The sequence below is a fragment of the Ranitomeya variabilis genome, chromosome 3 (assembly GCF_051348905.1).
Source record: "Ranitomeya variabilis isolate aRanVar5 chromosome 3, aRanVar5.hap1, whole genome shotgun sequence".
Classification (NCBI taxonomy): Eukaryota; Metazoa; Chordata; class Amphibia; order Anura; family Dendrobatidae; genus Ranitomeya; species Ranitomeya variabilis.
The window spans coordinates 426,961,706-426,986,618 of NC_135234.1; the positions used below are offsets into that span (position 1 = coordinate 426,961,706).

The window sequence follows — 24,913 nt, forward strand, 5'->3', positions numbered from 1 at the left end:
AGCCTTTAGTAAAGGTAAAGAGACTGCAACCTTGCATCCTCGTTCTTCACTGCGCCTCACACCATTAATCTACACTCTGGGAAGCCCTGGGGATACACTTCACCTGTGGGAAGGTTCACCATCTAGCTGCCATTACATCACCCCAGCGGACCCCTAAGCAGCGTCGGTCACCCTGACCGAATACCACAGGTGGCGTCATGAACATTATCCCTTTAAAGACCTTTCCCCATTTACAATGGACATTCCCTAGGGCCACGGACTGGGTCAGCCACCGTGACATCCCCACCGAAAACCATAGGACCCGGTACCGAGTACCCCATAGCCCTACTGGGGGTGCTCCATTTCCTAGGTTACAGCTCAGTAACAATAGAAAGATAGTCTTTCTCCCAGTCACAGGTCCATAACTATAGACAGGCACAGTATTTCTTCCTGTTACAGCTCAGTAACTATATGCAGGTACAGTATTTCCTCCAGCTACCGCTCAGTAACTATATACAGGTACAGTATTTCCTCCAGTTACAGCTGAGTAACTATATACAGGTACAGCATTTCCAACAGTTACAGCTCAGTAACTATATACAGGTATAGCATTTCTCACAGTTACAGCTCTGTAACAAAAGACAGTTGTATCATCAGAGCTCAGAAACTATGTACAGGTACAGCATTTCCAACAGTTACAGCTCAGTAACTATAGAAAGGTATAGCAATTTACACAGTTACAGCTCAGTAACTATAGAAAGGTATAGCAATTTACACAGTTACAGCTCAGTAACTATATACTGGTACAATATTTCTTCCTGTTACAGCTCAGTAACTATAGATGGATAGAACATTTCCCCTATGTTAAAGCTCATTTTCATGTTTCCTGCAATAGTCTCTAGTCATACAGTTTTCTTTAGAGAAACAGAATAAAAAGTAAAAGGCATTTTGTAGCCATATGTACCAGAAACATGGTTTTTAAACCAACCACATTGATATTGATAAACGTTTTCTCCAGGTTAGACCACCAATATCTGATCGAGGAGGGTCTGACACTTTTCAGCCCCAATAGTCAACTCTTGTCACCTATGGCTGCTGCTAAAACTAAACAGTGTACAGAGGAGAACACCACTGCTTTGTCACATTCTTTATTGGCTGCTGCCAGGTACTGCAGATCATCACCTATTCAAATAATCATCAATCATCTATTATGCAAAATCAATAAAATAAAGATCATTGTTCTACCCTACAGATCACGATTTAACTTGCTATCATCTACTGTCATATTACCTTACTGTGAAGTGTTCTACTGTTGAATTTGGTTGTAGATAAAGCATGACACTAAGGATCTCTCCAGGACGTAGTGGCCGATCTGGAAGCCTGATAAAGATATTTGTATCCAAATGCTGTTCTTGTGTCTGCTCAACTTGTACGGGTTGGTATAGGCTTACACTACCAATCCTTAAAAGTGGATGTTGAGTTGGGCCTTCAGCTCCTCTACGGGTATTTATATCGTTTTGGCAGCTTCCAGTATAGTCTGGTGTATGTAAAGTGTAAAAAAGTTCTATTTGTTGGCTTTCTCCATTGAGGTCTGCTCCATCAGGGGATGATTTCCGTCTCCCTATAGGTGCGGCTGTCCATCCAAACCAACTCTGAGGCAGTTCAGCTTGAACAAGGCACGTGGCAAGACTTCCCCGTAGTCGACATGAAGTCTTGCGCTCTCGCGTCTCCTGAAAAACATGAAGCCGAACACAGGGAAGACGTTCGGTCACTCCAAAATCATCCCAATCTCGTCCAGCTACATAAAAGAGCACCTGTACAAATGGCTGGGTAGCAGGAACCTTTGTACGAATAATGTAAGCTCTAATTTTCCAGTTTACGGTCAATCGATCAGGAACTTCTAGTATACTTGAAGGCTGAAGCAGTTCTTTTGGCAAAACTTGTCCAGAAGCAAAAGGTCCCAATGTGACATTCAACACTGGCAATTCCTTTGTTTGAAAAACCACAAAGGGCTCTGACCGTTGCAGCAGAGGCATACTTGAATTCCATGTGGGAAGTGGCCCTTCTTCTCGTAAAAAGAAGGCAAGGCGGGTATTGGACAGGCGATAAATCACTGGTAGTATGGCAGATGGAGGAGGCGGAAGGGCAGTAGGATGGATCGTAGGGAGGACTTTACAAGATGCTGAAAAAGAAAAATTAACAATTAGGAAATGGCATAAAGATACTTGAAAAAAGAAAGACATTGCATGGCATGGATCTGTATTCTGGAAATACGGCATAAGTAATAACATTACTTGAATTTTTAATTTATTGTGAACTAAATGTAGGATAGCTGCAAACAGGATTGCAATATGATTTTTGTCTATACACTGTAGCCATGTACAGAGTAGGTTGCGCTTAGAGATTTCAATGCAGAGACACATACATATTTTGTAGCTTTCTTATGTTAAAGAAGTTGTCTGGTTAAAACAAGTTGCTGCCTAACTACAAGAGAGGTGAGATCTTGCTGAAAGTTGGAGGTCCAACTGTTGGGGCCTGCACTGATTACCGTTACAAGTAGGCACAACAAGTCAGATGTCTAATCGTTGCTCCATTCATTCTCTATGGTGCTGTTGGAAAAAGCCAAATGCAGTGCTTTTACAACCGCCTAGGGAAGAATGGAATAGTGGTCAAGCATTTTCCCTGGCTATCCCATATAAAGAGGATAAAAGTGACCAATTCTGCCAATTAATGCGGGTCCCAGTAGTTGTACTCCTACCAATTAATAAGTTATCACATATCCTATCGATAGATGATTACTTGTTTTAACCAGACAATTATTTAAATTCTCAAAGAAACATACAGCTAGATACAGATAGTCTAGTTGTAGATACAGGCCATCAAACTGATACACAGATAGTGTAGATATATGTAATACTAAGCGCAGAAGGCAACTGTTTATTTTGTGATTGCACTGTATTACAGAGATGAAGAAAAAAACAAAAAAAATAAGGCAAGCTGAGAAAATCATTGAAGCATCTATTCAAACAGCTAGAAATGTTCAGAGATGCGATCACCCGGTGCTCAGTGCACTGATGGTCCTGAATTCTAGCAAGGGGAGATGTCTACAGCATGCAGAGCGGCAAAGGGAGGAGCACTGTGCCTGCGCTCTAGTAGGGGTTAGCAAGGAAGATTTTGCTACTTAGTATTCACACCCAGACTCTTTGCTGAATGCAGTCTCACTACGCATCCAGAACTTGGCCGGAGCTCATCAGGGAGATGGGTGTTTGCCAGAGTTATGGAGGACAGAGATGATTTCTTAACCCACTTAGGAAACAAGCAGACCAAACTCATATCTACATGTTTAGTCATTAATGACATTTTTATGCAGATGTTCTTTAACTGTGGGATTAAAACCAAAAGCTTAGTCACCCTTATTCAGTTTACATATCAAAATATCAGAGACAGCTGCTTCTGTCATCACAAGTAACGTCACCATTAAATGCAGAATACGACATTGCCTACCGTGACTATATAATATGGCGTGGATCCAAACTACTGCAGTATATCTGTGTTCTCATCCCCACCATGTCAAACTCATAGGGGTCTAGGAAGCTGAGATACAGGACGTTAAAAGGATTCACAAAACAAAATGCTTATGGTGACAAAATATTACTCTGCAAATGACCACAAAAAAAGTTATTGGCTCCTTATCTGGGGTAATAAAATCCGCAGGACAGCGTTAGGGTTTGTGCGCACAATGTCGTTTATAGACGGGATTACTCACCTGAAAGAATAAACATATGAGGTGCAAAGTCAAAACGATTTACTGTGTACATGTTCCCTCATTTTTCACTTCTTTTAAGCCATGAAGTGGGTAAGAGAAGTGATCTGGCCAATTTTTAGGTATGCCGGGGTCTAAAAGTGCACATACCCTAACTTAAAAAACTGAAATTTTCTGTTTTGGGTGGAGTCAAACATCCTTTTATGTAGATATTCTATTTGCATGGATTTAAAGGGAGCATGTCACCAGAAACTAACCTGCCCTGTGCCCGCACATAGCCGAACACTGCAGAGAGAAAATGAAATGTATTCTCCCTGACAGCGTCCCTGTTTCAGTCACGTGGTGGTGCTGGCACTGCTTCAGTCACCGCTCTGAGTATACACAGCGGTATACTCAGTCCCCGGCCCTGACTGACACTGGCTCGGTATTAGGGCCTTGACTGTAAGTGGGACACTGCGGGGAGAAAACACATTTATTTTCTCCCCGCAGTGTTCGGTTATGTATGGGTACAGGGCAGGTTAGGCTACTTTCACACTAGCGTCGGGAACAACCCGTCGCTGTGCGTCGGGCTGCCGTTCCCGACGCTAGCGTGGTCTCCGCCGCACAACGGGGGCAGCGGATGCATTTTTCCCACGCATCCGCTGCCCCATTGTGATGTGCGGGGAAGTGCGGGGAGGTGGGGGCGGAGTTCCGGCCGCGCATGCGCGGTCGGAAAAAGCGGACCGTCGGGAGCAAAAAACGTTACATGTAACGTTTTTTTCTCCCGACGGTCCGCTACCACACGCCCAAGCGTCGCAAAACGGATGCGACGTTTTGCAATGCGTCGCAAATGCGTCGCTAATGTTAGTCTATGACGAAAAAACGTATCCAGCAAGAACTTTTGCTGGATGCGTATTTTCGGCAAAACGACGCATTTGCGACGTATTGCAGTTAACGCTAGTGTGAAACTAGCCTTAGTAACACTATAAACCTGCAGGTTAACTCCATATCTGTAGGTTAATAGTGTTTTTTTCTGGTGACAAGTTCCCTTTATCTATGGTGTAAAGACTGCATTATAGCTTTGGGGTGCCTAGATTCAGTATTTTATTTTCCACTAACAAGCATACTGCAATTCAAGGGAAATAAATCTCTGTGGCAAATGGAGGTACAACAAGACCATCAAAAGCACCATGTTTTGTACATGAGGCCTTTGTTGTTTTTTGCTGCATTTTCTTGTGCAAGTTAAAAGATGCTTTTTACAATACCAGCAAAAGCTATACGATTTCAGAAATCACATGTGCATGCCTGTTTTTTTTTCCTGGTGGAATTGGAAAACTGCTGCGATTTTGAAAACTGCAGCATGTCAAATCTTTCAGTGTTGTTGCAGTTTTTTTTACCCATCGAAATGAGTTACAATGAGTAACTGCAGAGAGGCAACAAAAACACTGCTTTCAGTTTTACAGCATTTTTGGTGAAAAAAACCAGATGAAAAACTCATTTTTAGGATTTTGTTGCCGTGTTAAAGTAAACAATGCCCTACCTATTCAGTGCCCTACCAATGCCTTATATAAACAATGCCTTATCAATTCAATGTGGACGAAAGGAGGGGTTGATCCAGCTTCCAGAAATGTTTTGCCAAAAAATGTTTTATTTGATGGGAGCAGGTGCAAAAAATATGTATGCACATGGCGTTCTTTGTTAGCTCTGCTGTTATGCTGTCTATTAATTTTTTTTTACATATTTTTTGCACCTTCTCCCATCTCTTCATCAAATCATGAAGCTGGATCAACCCCTCCTTTGGTCCACATGTGATTGCATCTTGTCCTATGGATCTCGTGCCGCCAACTGCCTAGGGCATGGGTGAGCTGGTATTTCTTTATCTACTATCAATTCAATGCCCTGCCAGTGTGTTAAGTAAATGTTTTATGGTTTCATATAAGTTTTGCATTGGTGGCCTAATACCTTGCATTGTTTGTGCTTTCAATGTGGAAGCAATGGTCAACTTTGGGATCCTGAAAAACGCAGTAAAAATGTTGCAAGAAAAGCGGCAAAAAAAGGCAAACAGGCAACCCCAACATGTATTCAGGCTGTCTAGCAGCCACAAATCATGCAGCTGCGGGGACACAAACATAATCTCCGAGCACTAACAAATACTCGGAGATCACCCGAGCATGTTCGGAAAACCCAAGTGCCAAGTACACTCGCTCATCACTTTTCTTAATGGCTTAATCGGCTGTGTATACAGTATATAGTACATCTGCATGTATATACACACATAGTTTATCTCACTCTCTCTACTGTATATATCTTTATTATTTATTTTTTAAATAATTATGTGAAAATACATGCATACATTAGTATTTCACTAGTGCATAGAAATTTTGCATTCCATTGGTTACAAGTTGTGCGCTGTCTCAAATTTTTGCTTAACTTGTTTTTTTTGTTTTTTTTTCTGAAAATATAAATGACATGCACAGCCTACATCCCTTATAAGAAAAAAAAACTATCATCGGAGAGGAAAAAGTACATCTTTGCTGGTTGTTTATTTACCAGAAAAATGAAGGAACAGTGTGCTGATTCAGGCACGTGTCCATTAAGTCACAACCAAGTCACATTAATATAAAATATGAAAAGTTTAACCTTTCAAAATTGCTTTAGTTACGGTGAATTTTATGCTAAAACAAAGTTTTCTGCTAGAGTTTTTATTGTTTGCTTTATATTTCATGCTATAATTTATATTCATAAACATAATATATCAATTGACCATATAGAAATATTGGAGTCCATTGGTTACATACTGTAAATTATTACCTGGCCCTGATTCTAATAATTAGTCTTCCTTCTGAGTCAAATGTAATTAAATTTTAGGAAAGTGTAGTAATCTGGATAATTACCGGAGAATAATTCACTCATCATGGTGAGGTGACAGTCAGATCTCCAATCTCTCTGCCTTTTATGTAACCCGAAGCAAAATAATCATGGAGGAATAACATTATTGTCGGCCTCTTAGCTAGTAATGTGTTTACCTCTGCTAGCTTATAATGTCACCACTAGTACAGCGGTGACATCCAGAAGAAAGCTGTCAGCAAATGCTAATGACCTGTAAAAGTGAAGAGTTTCTTCCTGAGTGGCTGTGTAGTGACAGGGTGAAGAACCTTGGAGGGTGCCAGAGGCAAGTTGGTTTGTACACAGAAGCTAGCTGGATGTTTACCACTGTGGCAGCAATAAGGCCTACTCCCTGCTAAGTCCAGTGTGATGAATTCCAATTTGATTAAATGGCAAACACATTCTAATTGCTGGCACATCTCAAAAAAAAACAGCAGGGAGGGAAGCAGTAAAAACATTCCCCCAACTATAACGCCAGCCAGAGGCAGAGATGTTTTGGACTTGTAGACAAGAATTTGAATAGAAACCTAAAAAGAACTGGAATATAAGTTGATATGCATGCGACGTGTAGGCGCATATTCACACTGGTCACTGAACAAACAAAACCTAAGATAAAAACAAAATGAGCAAATACCCTGCAGTAAATAAATAAATAGCAATAGTGCATTAAAGTCACATAGGGTGCTTAGCTAACATAATTTTGATCGTAAAAACCCATCCCACCGTGTCAAGGTGACCCTATTCAGGATGGTCATAACCTCTAATATTGAAACCTCACCACATGTCAAATGATGTAAATATGAATAAGGGCGCAGGAGGACTGAGACCCTGACTAATGGACACCTAGCCATGGGGAGCTATGTTAACATAATATTCAGTGTGAGACAGTGACCGGCGTAGCTGTGATTGCAATGTGGAATAAAAGTAAGTGTTAGTCTTGGGCAAGCTATTTGTCCAAGAAAGATTTAAGAAAACCTACATGGGCTTTTGTGTTTTGAATAGTAGTGGTTCAGTCCGTTTCCTTCCTGGCCTTGTTTTCCATGTGGCCTGAAGCCACAAGTCCTTTGGTTAAAAACCCTGCAGTAAATGTGTTGGGTTTGTCAGGGCCAGAGTCAGTTTAGTGTTTGCTAGAGTGCAGAGTAGTCGGCTCTGTGGAGTTCCACCTGTGTGAGGCAACACAGGCAAGCGGAGCCAAACAGCCAAGGGAGCTGAGAGGTCTTGCACACACAGCATACACAGCGGTGCAATCACCGACGGCAACAGGTCTTGGAGGTGGACTGGTGTGTTTATTGGCTGTAAACTGGAAGATATGGTTCTCGGCTGTGCATATGCTGTGCATTATTTGTGAGTACAACATTAAAGAGACTTTTGCTCTGAACTTTGCTGGGTCACTGCCTCATCACTGCATAGGGTGCTACTGCTGCACTACACCAGCTCAAAGAAAACGGAGGCCATGTCTCCTTTTTTAAACATATCAGTTATCAGTTGCTGTCTTCTTCTGCTATCAGCGTTGTTCCGGTTGGACTTCAGATTCGGACCGCTCCATTGTATGTTGGGGGAGCCGGAAGTCACTAGTCAGTGTAAGTCTATGAGAGCCAGAATGAGGCCAGAAAGAAGCTCTAATATACTTAGACTGAAAGCTTGTCACTGGTACATCTGACTTCCAGTCAGTCAGAAGCTGTGGTCACAAGATAGTGGAGACAGACCGGAACGGCACTGGGAAGAGCCGAAGACAGCAGCTGGTCAGTGTATGACTAGGGGACAAGGAACACGGATTAGTGCTACAACTCCAGCTGTGAAATAAAAAAAATGCTGGGGCTGTTCTTTATAGGTATCTGCATTCAATCGTCCCATAAACAAGATGAAAAAGCAATAACTGAGTGTGATCCTTGTTACGTCTGGTAATTTCATGAAGAATGACTGTTACAGTACCTTTATGTGGAAGCACATGGCAATTAATTTTTAACAATTACTTTTATTGTTTTCAAATAAAGCTTATTTGAACTCGCTGCTCTTGTGAGCTTAATAGTCATGTCACATGAAAACTTTATAGACAATAAAAATAGCTCTTCACTCTCCTGGCCACATTTACAGCTGGCAGGAAGATGCTGCTTGAAGATTTATTTTTCATCGAAAGCTTCTGATCCAATTTTCTCAAAAACAAAACAAAAGAAAACTAAATGAACGAGATGAAATTTTGACTTAAGTGAAATGTGTTTGCAATTCATTTCCCTTCATATTTATACATTTTTAAAGACTCGTACTTTTCTCTTCAGCTCCTATGATTAGGATTTGACAGGATAAATGAGGATAGTTTACATATAAAATCCTGTACTGTTTGGATACTGCAGGTTTTAAAAATGCTAAAACATATAGAACTCATGCACATCGCCATGATGCCTGGATGGCAGGAGCCTGTATGACCTCTTTAGCATGAAACCTTTGTGCACAGTTGTACAGGATCCACCATGGATATATATTTCCCTAGAAGAATTACCGTACCTCCATACATATGTAACCCAGTGTCGCATGTTAGGATTCTTTCCTGTGTAGATCAAGAAATGTCCCATGCACCATGCGTAGATCTCGGTACACACTTGGCTTCTACACAGCTGAGGAAACAAGCAACATCCGAGAGTCCATAGCACCAGAGCTGTATTAACCCCTTCCCGACCTTTGACGCATACGCTGCGTCATGAAAGTCGGTGCCAATCCGACCTATGACGCAGCGTATGCGTCATGGTTTGATCGCGTTCCTGCGGGTCCGGTGACCGGGGTCAATGAAATGTCACCGGACCCGCAGGTACGTGAGGACCTCTAGTTGACCCCAGGGGGGGTGGCTTTGCCCCCCCGTGGCCACGATCGCTCCTGTGCCCTCTGTTTCACCCCCCTCCAGCTCTGATTGGAGAAAGCGTCCATGTGACGCTTTCCCTCCAATCAGATGTGGAGGGGCGGAGTGAAACATGTCTGACATCACTCTCCAGCTTCATCCCTTCCGTGGAAGCTGGAGAGTGAGGTTCCTGCGTGCTGCACCCGCCGCTGCCGCTGCCTGATCGCCGCCGCCGCTGCCACCTTACCGACGCTGCCGCCTATTGATCGCCGCCCCTGCTGACTCCTGACCGCCCCTGCCGCCTTCCGGTACTCCCCCCCCTTCTGCCTCCCTCTCCCCCCACCGTCCGATCCCCCCCCCGCCATCCGATCCCCCCCCCGCCATCCGATCCCCCCTGCACTCCCTCCCACACTCCAGAAATCACCCCCCTGCCCAGGGATCAACTTTCCCTGCTGCTCCTACAGCCACCCTCTAACGCCTCCCCCTCCGGTGATCACCCACCCCAGTGATCACTCTTATCGCCCCCCTGATCACCCCCCCCCCCGGCTCCTGCATTTCCTCAGGCCCCTTTGCCTGACAGCTCCTCCGTGCCCCGCTGATCGCCACCTGTCCGCCTTCCGGTCCGCTGATCGCCGCCTTCTGGTCCGCCTTCCGGTACTCCCCCCCCATCCGATTTCCCCCCCCCTGACCTCCACCCCCTCCCATGCACCAGAAATCACCCCCCTGCCCAGTGATCACCCTTCCCTGCTGCAGGCTCCTACATCTCCCCTGCCCCCTCCTTCCCTCCGCTCCTGACAGCCACCTTCTGCCCCCCCCCCTGGAGATCACCCCCAAACCCCCCCCCCCCCGCTGGCTCCTGCATTTCCTCAGGCCCCTTCGCCTGACAGCTCTCCCCCGTGCCCCGCTGATCGCTCCCGTGTGATCGCTCCCGCGCCCCACTGATCGCTCCCGCGTGATCGCTCCTGCGCCCCGCTGATCACTCCCGTGTGATCGCTCCCGCGCCTCGCTGATCGCTCCCGTGCCCCGCTGATCGCTCCCCTTGCTGCTGCTGCCGGATCCTGCATCTCCTCAGCCCCCCACGCCTGAAAGTCCCCTCCTGCAGTAAAAAAGTTTCACTAAACACTCGCACATACACACACGCACACTGTAATAAAGCTTAGGTTTTTTTTACACACACCACACACACAATGTCCCGCTCATCCCAGTCATCAGAGTCACAAAGGCTGTACTCGGCAGAGGAGGCATATTCTTTTATTGCCTCCGAAGCTGATAGTGAGGGAGAGGACCCCACTTTTTTGTATTCCTCCCACTCTTCCTCCTCCAGTGACACGGACTCACCACCACCAAGAAGTCGCAGAACGAGAAATCGTCCGGAGCCCAGCGGAGGAGAGCCGGAGCCCAGCAGAGGAGAGCCGGAGCCCAGTGGAGGAGAGCCGGAGCCCAGGGGAGGAGACACACAGCCAAGGGTAAGTAACCCCCAACCTAGTGCTAGTCACGCCCAACCTAGCACTAGTGCCCCCACCTGGACCCCTGTCCCTGAAAATTTTGCTCCACGGATTCCTGATTTCATTCCCCAATCAGGAATCCAATTTGAGACTGCCAACCTCAGGGAAATAGACTTTTTCAAAGTCTTTTTCTCGGAGTCAATCGTCAGTCTCATGGTGGAGCAAACAAATTTGTATGCCCTGCAATTTTTTTCCCTAAACCCAGTTTCATCATTTTCTGCTTGGAGTCCCGTTGACTCTGTAGAAATGTTGAAATATTGGGGACTGGTCCTTCACATGGGGATTGTGAAGAAACCAGAAATTCGCCAATACTGGAGTACTGATATTTTATATCAAACTCCAATATATGGCATGGTTATGATTCGCAAACGTTTTGAAGCGATTCATAAATTTCTACATTTTAGGGACAACACCGACATCCTTCCCCGCGATGACCCGAATTTTGATAGACTGTTCAAAATTCGGCCTATCATCGAACACTTCAGCAACAAGTTTGCTGAAGTGTACATTCCCCAAAGGGAAATATGTGTGGATGAATCCCTCATCCTCTTCAAAGGGCGGCTTCAGTTCCGTCAGTACCTGCCCAGCAAACGGGCAAGGTACGGGATTAAGCTCTATAAGCTCTGCGAGAGTACCTCAGGGTACACACTCAGCTTTAGAGTTTATCAAGGAAAGGACATCAGGATCCAGCCCCCAGAATGTCCACCCGCTCTGGGGGTGAGTGGGAAAATAGTGTGGGATTTAGTTCACCCACTGCTTGATAAAGGTTACCATCTGTACGTTGATAACTTTTATACAAGCATCCCACTCTTTCAATCCCTCTCTGCCAGAGCTACCGTCGCTTGCGGTACTGTGCGCAGAAACCAGAGGGGTCTCCCTTTGTCACTAATTGAGCAGGCTCTCCCAAAGGGTGAGAGCCGAGCCCAATGTAGCGGCAACATGCTTGTGGTCAAGTTCAAAGACAAAAGGGACGTCTTTTTCTTGACCACAATCCATGGTCCCGGCACCACGGCCACCACCGTTCGAGGTACCCCAGCACAGGTCCACAAACCGGACTGTGCCCTGGGGTACAACAAACACATGGGGGGAGTTGATCTTTCTGATCAAGTCCTCCAGCCCTATAGTGCCATGCGGAAAACAAAGGTGTGGTATAAAAAAATGGCTGTGCACATCGTACAAATGGCACTGTATAACGCATACGTGCTATCACGATGTGCAGGTCAGAACAACAACACCTTCCTTCAGTTCCAGGAGGCGGTGATAAAGGCCCTGATGTTTGGATACGAGGAAGGAGCGGGCCCCAGCACCCCTGGAACTCAAGGTTCCCGTATTGTACCAGGGCAACATTTTCCCAGAGAGGGGCGAAAAAGAAAAAGGTGCCGGGTATGTTATAAAAGGGGGATAAGAAAGGAAACTCGTTTCCAATGTGAAACGTGTCCCGACAAACCTGGACTGTGTTTGGATGAATGCTTCAGAATTCATCACACGTCCATGGACTAGCCACATCCTGATATTCCACTACAGAACTCACCCACACCAGGCTGATATACACAACACCACGTACACTACACCACACACACCAACCTGACCCTACGTCAGGTTGGTGTGTGTGGTGTAGTGTATGTCAGGTTGGTGTGTGGTGTAGTATACACCACACACACGCACCAACCTGACGTACACTACACCACATACCAACCTGACGTACACTACACCACACACACCAACCTGACCCTACGTCAGGTTGGTGTGTGTGGTGTAGTGTATGTCAGGTTAGTGTGTGGTGTAGTATACACCACACACACGCACCAACCTGACGTACACTACACCACATACCAACCTGACGTACACTACACCACACATACCAACCTGACCCTACGTCAGGTTGGTGTGTGTGGTGTAGTGTATGTCAGGTTGTTGTATGTGGTGTAGTGTACACCACACACACGCACCAACCTGACGTACACTACACCACATACCAACCTGACGTACACTACACCACACACACCAACCTGTCCCTACGTCAGGTTGGTGTGTGTGGTGTAGTGTATGTCAGGTTGTTGTATGTGGTGTAGTGTACACCACACACACGCACCAACCTGACGTACACTACACCACATACCAACCTGACGTACACTACACCACATGTACACTACACACCAACCTGATGTACACTACGCCACACTCACCAACCTGACACTACATCAGGTTGGTGTGTGGTGTAGTGTATGTCAGGTTGGTGTGTGGTGTGGCGTACGTCAGGTTGGTGTGTGTGGTGTAGTATACGCCACACACACCAACCTGACATACACTACAACACACACACACCAACCTGATGTACACTATGTATGTCAAAAAGTCAAATGGCGCTCCTTCCCTTCCGAGCTCTGCCGTGCGCCCAAACAGTGGTTTACCCCCACATATGAGGTATCAGTGTACTCAGGAGAAATTGCCCAACAAATTTTAGGATCCATTTTATCCTGTTGCCCATGTGAAAATGAAACAAAATGGAGGCTAAATTAAAATTTTTGTGAAAAAAAAGTACTTTTTCATTTTTACGGATCAATTTGTGAAGCACCTTGGGGTTCAAAGTGCTCACTATGCATCGAGATAAGTTCCTTGGGAGGTCTAGTTTCCAAAATGGGGTCACTTGTGGGGGTGCTCCAATGTTTAGGCACACGGAGGCTCTCCAAACGCGACATGGTGTCCACTAAAGATTGGAGCTAATTTTTCATTCAAAAAGTCAAATGGCGCTCCTTAACTTCCGAGCTCTGCCGTGCGCCCAAACAGTGGTTTACCCCCACATATGAGGTATCAGTGTACTCAGGAGAAATTGCCCAACAAATTTTAGGATCCATTTTATCCTGTTGCCCATGTGAAAATGAAAAAAATTGAGGCTAAATGAAAATGTTTGTGAAAAAAAAGTACTTTTTCATTTTTACGGATCAATTTGTGAAGCACCCTGGGGTTCAAAGTGCTCACTATGCATCTAGATAAGTTCCATGGGGGGTCTAGTTTCCAAAATGGGGTCACTTGTGGGGGAGCTCCAATGTTTAGGCACACGGGGGGTCTCCAAACGCGACATGGTGTCCGCTAAAGATTGGAGCCAATTTTTCATTCAAAAAGTCAAATGGCGCTCCTTCAATTCCGAGCTCTGCCGTGCGCCCAAACAGTGGTTTACTCCCACATATGAGGTATCAGTGTACTCAGGAGAAATTGCCCAACAAATTTTAGGATCCATTTTATCCTGTTGCCCATGTGAAAATGAAAAAAATTGAGGCTAAATGAAAATTTTAGTGAAAAAAAAGTACTTTTTCATTTTTACGGATCAATTTGTGAAGCACCTTGGGGTTCAAAGTGCTCACTATGCATCTAGATAAGTTCCTTGGGGGGTCTAGTTTCCAAAATGGGGTCACTTGTGGGGGAGCTCCAATGTTTAGGCACACGGGGGGTCTTACTCCCACATATGAGGTATCAGTGTACTCAGGAGAAATTGCCCAACAAATTTTAGGATCCATTTTATCCTGTTGCCCATGTGAAAATGAAAAAAATTGAGGCTAAATGAAAATTTTAGTGAAAAAAAAGTACTTTTTCATTTTTACGGATCAATTTGTGAAGCACCTTGGGGTTCAAAGTGCTCACTATGCATCTAGATAAGTTCCTTGGGGGGTCTAGTTTCCAAAATGGGGTCACTTGTGGGGGAGCTCCAATGTTTAGGCACACGGGGGGTCTCCAAACGCGACATGGTGTCCGCTAAAGATTGGAGCCAATTTTTCATTCAAAAAGTCAAATGGCGCTCCTTCCCTTCCAAGCCCTGCCGTGCCCACAAACGGTGGTTTACCCCCACATATGAGGTATCAGTGTACTCAGGAGAAATTGCCCAACAAATTTTAGGATCCATTTTATCCTGTTGCCCATGTGAAAATGAAAAAAATTGAGGCTAAATGAAAATTTCTGTGAAAAAAAAGGACTTTTTCATTTTTACGGATCAATTTGTGAAGCACCTTGGGGTTCAAAGTGCTCACTATGCATCTAGATAAGTTCCTTGGGGGTTCTAGTTTCCAAAATGGGGTCACTTGTGGGGGAGTTCCAATGTTTAGGCACACGGGGCGTCTCCAAACGCGACATGGTGTCCGCTAAAGATTGGAGCCAATTTTTCATTCAAAAAGTCAAATGGCGCTCCTTCCCTTCCGAGCCCTGCCGTGCGCCCACACAGTGGTTTACCCCCACATATGCGGTATCAGCGTACTCAGGACAAATTGGACAACAACTTTTGTGGTCCAGTTTCTCCTTTTACCCTTTGGAAAATAAACAAATTGTTGCTAAAAGATCATTTTTGTGACTAAAAAGTTAAATGTTCATTTTTTCCTTCTATGTTGCTTCTGCTGCTGTGAAGCACCTGAAGGGTTAATAAACTTCTTGAATGTGGTTTTGAGCACCTTGAGAGGTGCAGTTTTTAGAATGGTGTCACTTTTGGGTATTTTCAGCCATATTGACCCCTCAATCTGACTTCAAATGTGAGTTGGTCCCTAAAAAAAATGGTTTTGTAAATTTTGTTGTAATAATGAGAAATCGCTGGTCAACTTTTAACCCTTATAACTTCCTAGCAAAAAAAAATTTTGTTTCCAAAATTGTGCTGATGTAAAGTAGACATGTGGGAAATTTTATTTGTTAACTATTTTGTGTCACATAACTCTCTGATTTAACAGAATAAAAATTCAAAATGTGAAAATTGCAAAATTTTCAAAATTTTTGCCAAATTTCCAATTTTTTCACAAATAAACGCAAAAATTATCGACCTAAATTTACCACTAACATGAAGCCCAATATGTCGCGAGAAAACAATCTCAGAATCGCTAGGATCCGTTGAAGCGTTCCTAAGTTATTACCTCATAAAGGGACACTGGTCAGAATTTCAAAAAACGGCAAGGTCATTAAGGCCAAAATAGGCTGGGTCATGAAGGGGTTAAAATTGTATTTTTATTTATTCCATCAAATTAAAAGACAAAAATAGTAGTGAAAAAATTAAACAACTTTTCAGCTCAAAAAGTAAAAAGAGACCCCTTGGTAAAACAGAGGTCCATGATACTCTCAGAATTAAACAATATAAACAGTGTCGGACTGGGGTGCCAAGGGCCCAACAGTAACCAACTCCAGGGCTCTACCTTTCACCTACATGCAAATGTGACATTATCCTCAATCATAAATTGATATAATAAACAAAATAAAATGAATAAGATGCCGCCTCTGTCAACACATAGTGATTCAAGTATATTGTGCCTAGTAAGGCACATATCAGAGGGTGATGATCCACTTTTGCACAGGGGCCCACCAGATGATTCTCTTGTTTTCCTGTGGGCCAGTCCAAGCCTAAATATAAATCAGCATGGAGAGTTGTGTGGTCAGGATTGATGGGTGAGATCGAGTCATTTGTTTCCTCCATGCCTTTATGTGACATTTGTGAACTAGGGTATTTATATCAGTTACTGCTATAATTTAGCGCAAAAATCGGTGCTAATAGCTGGTGTAGATTTCATTTATTGGCACATGGACAGGTAAAGATGAACCAAATTGATTAAGGGGTAAGGCTCTCTTCAAATTTAATGAATGTGTTTTTTTGAACTGGCATTTTTAACGCCAGTTTTAGTAAATGCCCCCATACCATTTTTATATGCATATCACATGTAGACCCAGACTCTCTGACTATAACAAGCAGCAATTGTCACACCTCACTAAAGAGCCGAAAATATCGCAAAATTGACCTGTACTGCCATGTCCCCTCTCATCTGGATCAGCAATTTACCAAGACTTTTTCTCATGTATTTCATATGATATCATACAGAACATAGAGGTTCAGTACAAACCCAATGCAGGCTGTAGGCAGCTTTTTACGGATCTCCATGGTGTAATTTGTTTGCATCTGCTATACAGTCTGCACATTGGCTCAAATACTTTTAATACTAATTATAATTTATCTTTTCTTATTTTTTTGACTCTTTACTAGACTTAACCTTTAATATAAACCTATCTCAGTTTAGCAAATTCCCAATGTGTTTAGAATTTTAAATTTAATTATTAAAAAAAAGAATTCTCTGCCTCAGGGGCATTAATATATAAGTAAACACCAAATGCTTTCATACTTCATTGAATAGTAATCAAGGCTATATAAATCCAAAAGGAACATACTTCATTTATCAGTCCTATTCAAACTTATTGCTATTTTCAGATGGGTTTGAATGAAACCAGTGAGAATATTAACTACTGACTTAGTGCAATCTTATATTGTTGAAATAAATACAATGGAGCTCACAAAGCATGAATTTTTAATGAAAAAATAAAGTAGGTTATGGCGTTCAATATAGACGCTGTTGGCAGTTGCTCACACTGGAGAGTGAAATGGACACTGAAACATGATTTATATCCAGCTTTAATTCTCAGCAGTAATTACCAAACTCAGCATTACATAATAGATACAAATACAAAATCGAAATCTTCAATATGTAGAATTTGTAAACTTTTCGGCTTCAGTTCGTGATTTAAATGTAATAAAATGCCCTAATGTATAGGCCTGGAAACAATATAACAGGACCAGGTTGATTGATAACATGGATAAGGAGGCACGGTAACACCTCAATCCTCCCAAAATGTATCCCCTACTACTGTAAGAAGGATCCCAATCAGAGAAATATTTCTTCCAATCAGTATTATGTCTTAATCCATCCGTGTAATACAAAATAATAATTGTTCTCCCACTATGTAAGTAAACTTTTCTATTACGCTGCGCAACAAATTTCAGGGAAGTTCTTGACCCCTGAGAAAATGTTATTGTATCTTATAGATTTTGATATGCTGAACACGAATATGTGCTCCAAAAAGTCTGTATCACGTAAAGTTTTTAACCCCTTCATGACCGGAGCTTTTTTCGATTTTTCGTTTTCGTTTTTCACTACCCTTCTTTCCAGAGCCATAACTTTTTATATTCTTCCATCAATATGGCCGTTTGAGGGATTATTTTTTGCAGGACAAGTTGTACTATTGAACGACATCATGTCGTGTACTCAAAAACAGGGAAAAAATTCCAAGTGCGGTGAAATTTCAAAAAAAGTGCAATCCCACACTTGTTATTTGTTTGGCTTTTTTTTGATAGGTTCATTAAATGCTAAAACTGCCCAGCCAGTATGATTCTCCAGGTCATTACAAGTTCATGGACATCAAACATGTCTAGGTTATGTTTTATCTGAGTGGTGAAAAAAATTCCAAAGTTTGCTAAAAAAAAAAAAAAATGCGCAATTTTCCAAGACCCGTAGCATCTTTATTTTTTGTGATCTCGGGTCAGGTGAGGGCTTATTTTTTGTGTGCCGAGATAACATTTTTAATGATACTACTTATGTGCAGATACGTTCTTTTGATTGCCCATTATTGCATTTTAATGCAATGTCGCGGTGACCAGCAAAAACGTAATTCCAGCATTTTGATTTTTTTATCGCTATGCCGTTTAGCGATCAGGTTAATTCTTTTTTTGTATTGATAGATTGGAAGATTCTGAACTTGGCGATACCAAATATGTGCAGGTATGATTTTTTTTATTGTTTTATTTTGATTGGGGGAAAGGGGGGTGATTTGAACTTTTATGTTTTTTTATTTTTTATATTTTTAAAAACACTTTTTTTTTTACTTTTGGCATGCTTCAATAGAAACTGCCATAGGGCAATCGCCTCTGCTATATAGAGGTGATGCTCAGATCACCTCTATGCAGCAGAATTACAGGCTTGCTATGAGCGCCAGCCACAGGGTACACCATACATGGTAAGCAGAATGATTCACTGTACCTGCGCGCAGTTCGCATAATAAGTGCTTGCATATGTGTAGATCAGCGATTTACGCTATTTTAGTGGAAAATTCAGAATATACTGTTTCAGAAAAAGTTCATATATGAGTTTTTAGAATTATGACAGAATATTATAATGTTTCGTATAATTTCTCAAAAACATTAGCGATAGGAAAAATCTGAAGTTATCTCTGAAATCAGCATGGAAAAAATCTATCAGGAACACTCAAAATTGTCCGAGGGTCAAAACCTTTGTAACACAGTGTTATTTAGGTTAACTTTTCTTGATTTTGGTTTGACTTTGCAAATGTTGGGTACACCATTAAGTTAATTTATGACATAAATATGAAATCTTATTTTTTAAGTTGTCTGAAAGTAGACAAGAGAGAAAAGGCAAGCTTTAAACATTGGAGTCTGATGTAGCTTATTTTAACCAATGCAAGGAGTGGTCTGCAAAAAAAAGACTGATCCTTTTTCATATACACTGCTTGTTTGGGCTAATCAATTTTGGCTTGTGAGTAGACTTTCGTATCTTTGCCCCCAAACAAGGACCCATGACTACATCTCTTTTAGTCCTGATTTCAGCTTCATAAAAAGCAAAGAGGGCTACAAGGTGAGTATTGTGTAACATAGAGAGATGAGCAAAATTTCATTCTACTCAAATTTTTTAAAAATTTGCCAAAACGCAGATTTTTTTGTAATTCACTTCTGTATGGATTCAGCAAACTGGCATCCGCTGGCCGCTATTTTTCTGTACGATAAAGGGTCATCAAAATGTTAAAAATAGAAAAAAAGTCTTACCCTAAGTCTTTTAGGTTTGCTAGGCCTAGAAGAGTTCTGTGCATGCTCCCCCAGAATGATAGTGGGCCATAATGTCACATTTACAGAATCCCCTAAGCCTAGAAAACCCAGAAGCCTCGGCCTAGTGACCGAGGCCCAGAAAATGTCAGCGCCACTGATGCCAATCCAAAGATGTGCGAGGACCACACAAGTGGCAGTGAGGAGCTGAGGAGCCCAAGATGTAAACAATGAGGTGAGTATAAAGACTTTAGTTATTTTTTACATATTATGATTATTAGGATCTGGGGTCTGGAGAGACCGAGGAACATAATAAGGGTCAATAAGTTCACAGAGAATAACTTCTCCACAAATCAAATTTCCTGTGAAAAAGTGAGCCAACAGATCAGAATTCGAATTTTGCCTGATCAACTCATCTCTAGTAACATACAGAACGGAGATATATGAGGCATGGCTCTAACATCCATCCCAGACATTTCTGACTAATCCTATCAATGCAGTATCTCAATAACCTAAATAAACTTTTCTCTTTGCTGTATGGATTTCTTGTTCCACTGGATAAAATATTACTAGAATCACCAAATGAGAACCTTGTGTTTGTTCCAACTTCACAAGTAAGAAGCTTATGCACGTAGTGTATTAAATAAATATGCATAGCATTATGGAAATGCGGGTGTCTTGGGAATCTTCATGTACTTTGAAACTTGTCTTTTTAATTAATTCCATGTTACTGACCACATCAGAGCTCCTACGCAAAGAAGATGGTATCAGAAACATTGATCCTTATGTCAACATACATGCATAATACACTGGTAATTTTGCATAAAAGGTTCCTGGAACTTTAGATATAGGAATTAGAGGCAGCATACTGATAACTAGTATACATTGAAGAGGACTTACAGATTTAATCCTCATCAGGGGTTACGGTAACCTTTATTACAAGGGATATATACAACATTTTTACTATAGGTTTTCCTATAATATACTTTGTCTGTAGCAAACCTACATCAATTCAAATGAGTAAGTATTATGAATGCCAAAAAAAAATGTGAAACTTTATACACAGTAGAACACCTAGGAAGTTTGTGGGCCATTTGCCTTCAATTTATTTAGAGTGAATGACAACCTAATCCATGTCATTCTAGAAGATCATACTTACCAGAAATGATGAGCCATGAAAATGATTAGTGTATACTCTTTGAAAAAATGAAAAAGAAATAGTTCAAATTGCATTATTCAAAAATGATTTCTTTGATAAATAGTTAACAAGTCTCTTTGCACCATTTCTACCATAAACTTATTGCTAGTTCACCATAAAGCAAAAGGAAGGAAACAACAACTGTTGAAAAAATATAAATCCCATAGGTTAAATTCAAAATTAGCAAAATTAGGGACCTTTAAAACGTAACATTTATTAGTGAATACACAGCAACCATAAAAGTCAATATCCTTGAACAAGACTTTTACATATGAACCAAAATAGTCAAGTCAAAGAACAGACTGTCTATCATTAAGACATCAACATCAGTAATACTGGCAATGTAGCAAAGCATAGACAAAAATGAACCATTAGGGTCTCCTTAGGAGACTCATACATACCACCAGTTATGGTGAAGTTTTCTTTTTCTGGCTGCCATATCCCCTGATGAGTCCTGGTGGGATGAAATGCATTGGGAGGCGGTCCCAGCTGGAATGGCATCTATTTTCTCCTGATTTGGATGGGAGGTGGTCCCTAGCATGAATGGCAATTTTTCCTCTGAATTGGATTATGGTGTAAAGCCTTCAGCTCAACGGGAAAATATATGAATACTTTAGTGATCTTAATTCTGATTGGATGGGTGAGATTGCTCCTGTTCTTTACTATTGATCTCCATTGTTCATTTGGGGCATAGTGAGTGATGTGTCACTTTTACGTACAGACTACTGTGGCCCTAATGGTTAATTTTTGTCTATTCTTTGCTACATTGCCAGCATTACTGATGTTGATGGCTTTAAGATAGAAAGTCTGTCCTTTGACTTGACTATTTTGGTTCATGTAAAAGTCTTGTTCAAGGATATTGACTTTTATGGTTGCTGTGTCCGTATATTTTAATTCACTAATAAATGTTAAGTTTTTAAGGTCCCTATTATTGCTAATTCAGCCTTCAATTGGGGACATTTGCAGGCCAACACAAGCTTCTTCATTGGGGTTTAGCTGTCTAACAATTTTATAGAAAAACATAGTTGTTTGACAGCATATCTTAGGGTACCGTCACACATTGAAATTTCCATCGCTACGACGTTACGATTCGTGACGTTCTAGCGATATCGTTACGATATCGCTGTGTCTGACATGCTACTGCGATCAGACACCCTGCTGAGAATCGTACGTCGTAGCAGATCGTTTGGAACTTTCTTTCGTCGCTTGATCACCCGCTGACATCGCTGGATCGTTGTGTGTGACAGCGATCCAGCGATGTCTTCGCTTGTAACCAGGGTAAACTTCGGGTAACTAAGCGCAGGGCCGCGCTTAGTAACCCGATGTTTACCCTGGTTACAAGCGTAAACGTAAAAAAACAAACCGTACATACTCACCCGTCGGTGTCCTTCAGGTCCCTTGCCGTCTGCTTCCTGCTCTGAGTGCCGGCCGGAAAGTGAGAGCAGAGCGCAGCAGTGCTGCGCTCTGCTCTCACTGTACGGCTGCACTCAGAGCAGGAAGCAGACGGCAAGGGACCTGAAGGACACCGACGGGTGAGTATGTACTGTTTGTTTTTTTACGTTTACGCTGGTAACCAGGGTAAACATCGGGTTACTAAGCGCGGCCCTGCGCTTAGTTACCCGATGTTTACCCTGGTTACCCGGGGACTTCGGCATCGCTCCAGCGCCGTGATTGCAACGTGTGACCGCAGTCTACGACGCTGGAGCGATGATTATACGACGCTGCGACGTCACGGATCGTGCCGTCGCAGCGATGAAAATTTCAATGTGTGACGGTACCCTTAGGAAAAGAGCCTGTATGTAGATTGGCACTGTGCAGAGGGGGGAAATGCTGCTTGGCAGCAGTTTAGCCATTCTCCATGTTCTTTCATATTATTAATCCAATTTGTGTGAAATAGATTCAAACGGAGAACTTCTTAAAAAAGAGATAACTTAAAATGTAATATCAAATACCGCTGGCTGGCTATAATATACATATATATATATATATATATATATATATATATATAATCATCTAAGGTCCACTTCCGTCTGTTTGTCTGTCTGTCATGGAAATCCCGCGTTGCTGATTGGTCGCACACAGCCGGCCGTGACCAATCAGCAACAGGCACAGTCCGGCCGCAAATTGGCCCCTCGCTACACCCCTCCAGTCAGTGCCCCCTCCAAACTCCCCTCCAGTCAGCACCCACATAGCGTTTTAGCAGTTCATTAAACAGACTGCATTACAACGCGGCATAACCCGGTGTAACGCAGTCTGTTAACGCTGCCATTAACCTTGTAAGTGTGACCAACTTTTTACTATTTATGCTGCCTATGCAACATCAATAATAAAAACATATAATGTTAAAAGTGATAATAAAAAAAAATCATTATATTCTCACCTTCCGTAGTCCGCGGCAACTTTTCCCACTCATCGTGACGCTCAGGTCCCAAGAATGCATTGCGGCAATTACCCCAGATGATGTAGCGGTCACTACGAGGCTGTGCAATATACTGTGTTATATACTACGTGAGCTGTGCTATATACTGTGTGGGCTGTGCTATATACTATGTGGGCTGTGCTATATACTATGTGGGCTGTGTTATATACTGCGTGGGTGTGCTATATACTACATGGCTGTGCTATATATTACGTGACTGTGCTATATACTACGTGGCTGTGCTATAAACTATGTGGGCTGTGTTATATACTGCGTGGGCTGTGCTATATACTATGTGGGATGTGCTATATAGTATGTGGGCTGTGTTATATACTGCATGGGCTGTGTTATATACTGCGTGGCTGTGCTATATACTATGTGGGATGTGCTATATAGTATGTGGGCTGTGTTATATACTGCATGGGCTGTGTTATATACTGCGTGGCTGTGCTATATACTATGTGGGCTGTGTTATATACTGCATGGGCTGTGCTATATACTACATGGGCTGTGTTATATACTATGTGGCTGTGTTATATACTACGTGGCTGTGCTATATACTATGTGGGCTGTGTTATATACTGCGTGGGCTGTGCTATATACTACATGGGCTGTGCTGTATACTACATGGGCTATATTATATACTACGTGGCTGTGCTGTATACTGTGTGGGCTGTGTTATATACTGCGTGGGCTGTGCTATATACTATGTGGGCTGTGTTATATACTACGTGGGCTGTGTTATATACTGCGTGGGCTGTGCTATATACTACGTGGTTGTGCAATATACTATGTGGCAGTGCTATATACTTCGTGGCTGTGTTATATACTATGTAGCTCTGCTATATACTACGTGGCTGTACTATATACTACGTGGTCTGTGTTATATGCTGTGTGACCCTTTCGCCCGGGGCCCTCAAAAGCCTGGAGCTGGCCTTGGCTTCACTGATTGGTCGCTGCGACCAATCAGCGACAGATGCAGTCCGGGCGCGAATTGCCGCGGGATTTGAACCACGCTTTGCTAATTGGTCACACCCGGCCGAATCCTGTGTATTCATTGCATTATTCTGAAATCTTCATACATAAACTACATACATATTATAGAATACCCGATGCATTAGAATCGGGCCACCATCTAGTATATTTATATACAGTATGTATAATATACCAATGTTATAAGGTCAAATGCCTATAACTTCATCACATTTTTTACATTTCGCTACACATGAAAAAATGTGTCAACAATGAAAGTTCATTTGTATTACCCTAACATCATGAGGATATAAAGTATCAATCATTACCTAACTATTATTGAAGCAAAACTTGAATTAATGGCTGCTAGCATCAAAGGCTAATGCTTTGCAGAATACGTAGTATTATTCATAGCATATTTATTGTCTTTCCTTCAACTATATAATAACTTTTAATAAAACTGGTCATTTCTGAAATATCAAATATGGCATGTTTATGTTAGTAATTAAGATGTAATATGATTCTTTCCTTTTAGATGTCAAATGTATTGATCCATGCATTTACCCTATGCAGAACGTTTATACTGTTTCCAGCAAATGAATAGATGTTCAAACGCACATGCCAACATTAAAAATGTACAACTTGGATTTTTGGACATCCTTGAGATACCTGTTTTTATCTTATTTTTGGGTCCATTTTCCAGTCTCATTCTATATTTTAAGATCAGAATCATACATAGACTTTTAAAGGTGTTTGGAA

General features: G+C 42.2%; 1 protein-coding gene across 1 annotated transcript in view; it reads right to left on the reverse strand.

Moving 5' to 3' along the window:
* Positions 1–24,913, reverse strand: part of TMEM132E (transmembrane protein 132E) — a 663,923-nt gene that overhangs the window by 173,506 nt on the left and 465,504 nt on the right. The window contains exon 3 of the mRNA XM_077296388.1: positions 1,270–2,161. Within this exon, the coding sequence (XP_077152503.1) occupies positions 1,270–2,161 (892 nt within the window). The remainder of the gene's footprint in view (positions 1–1,269; positions 2,162–24,913) is intronic.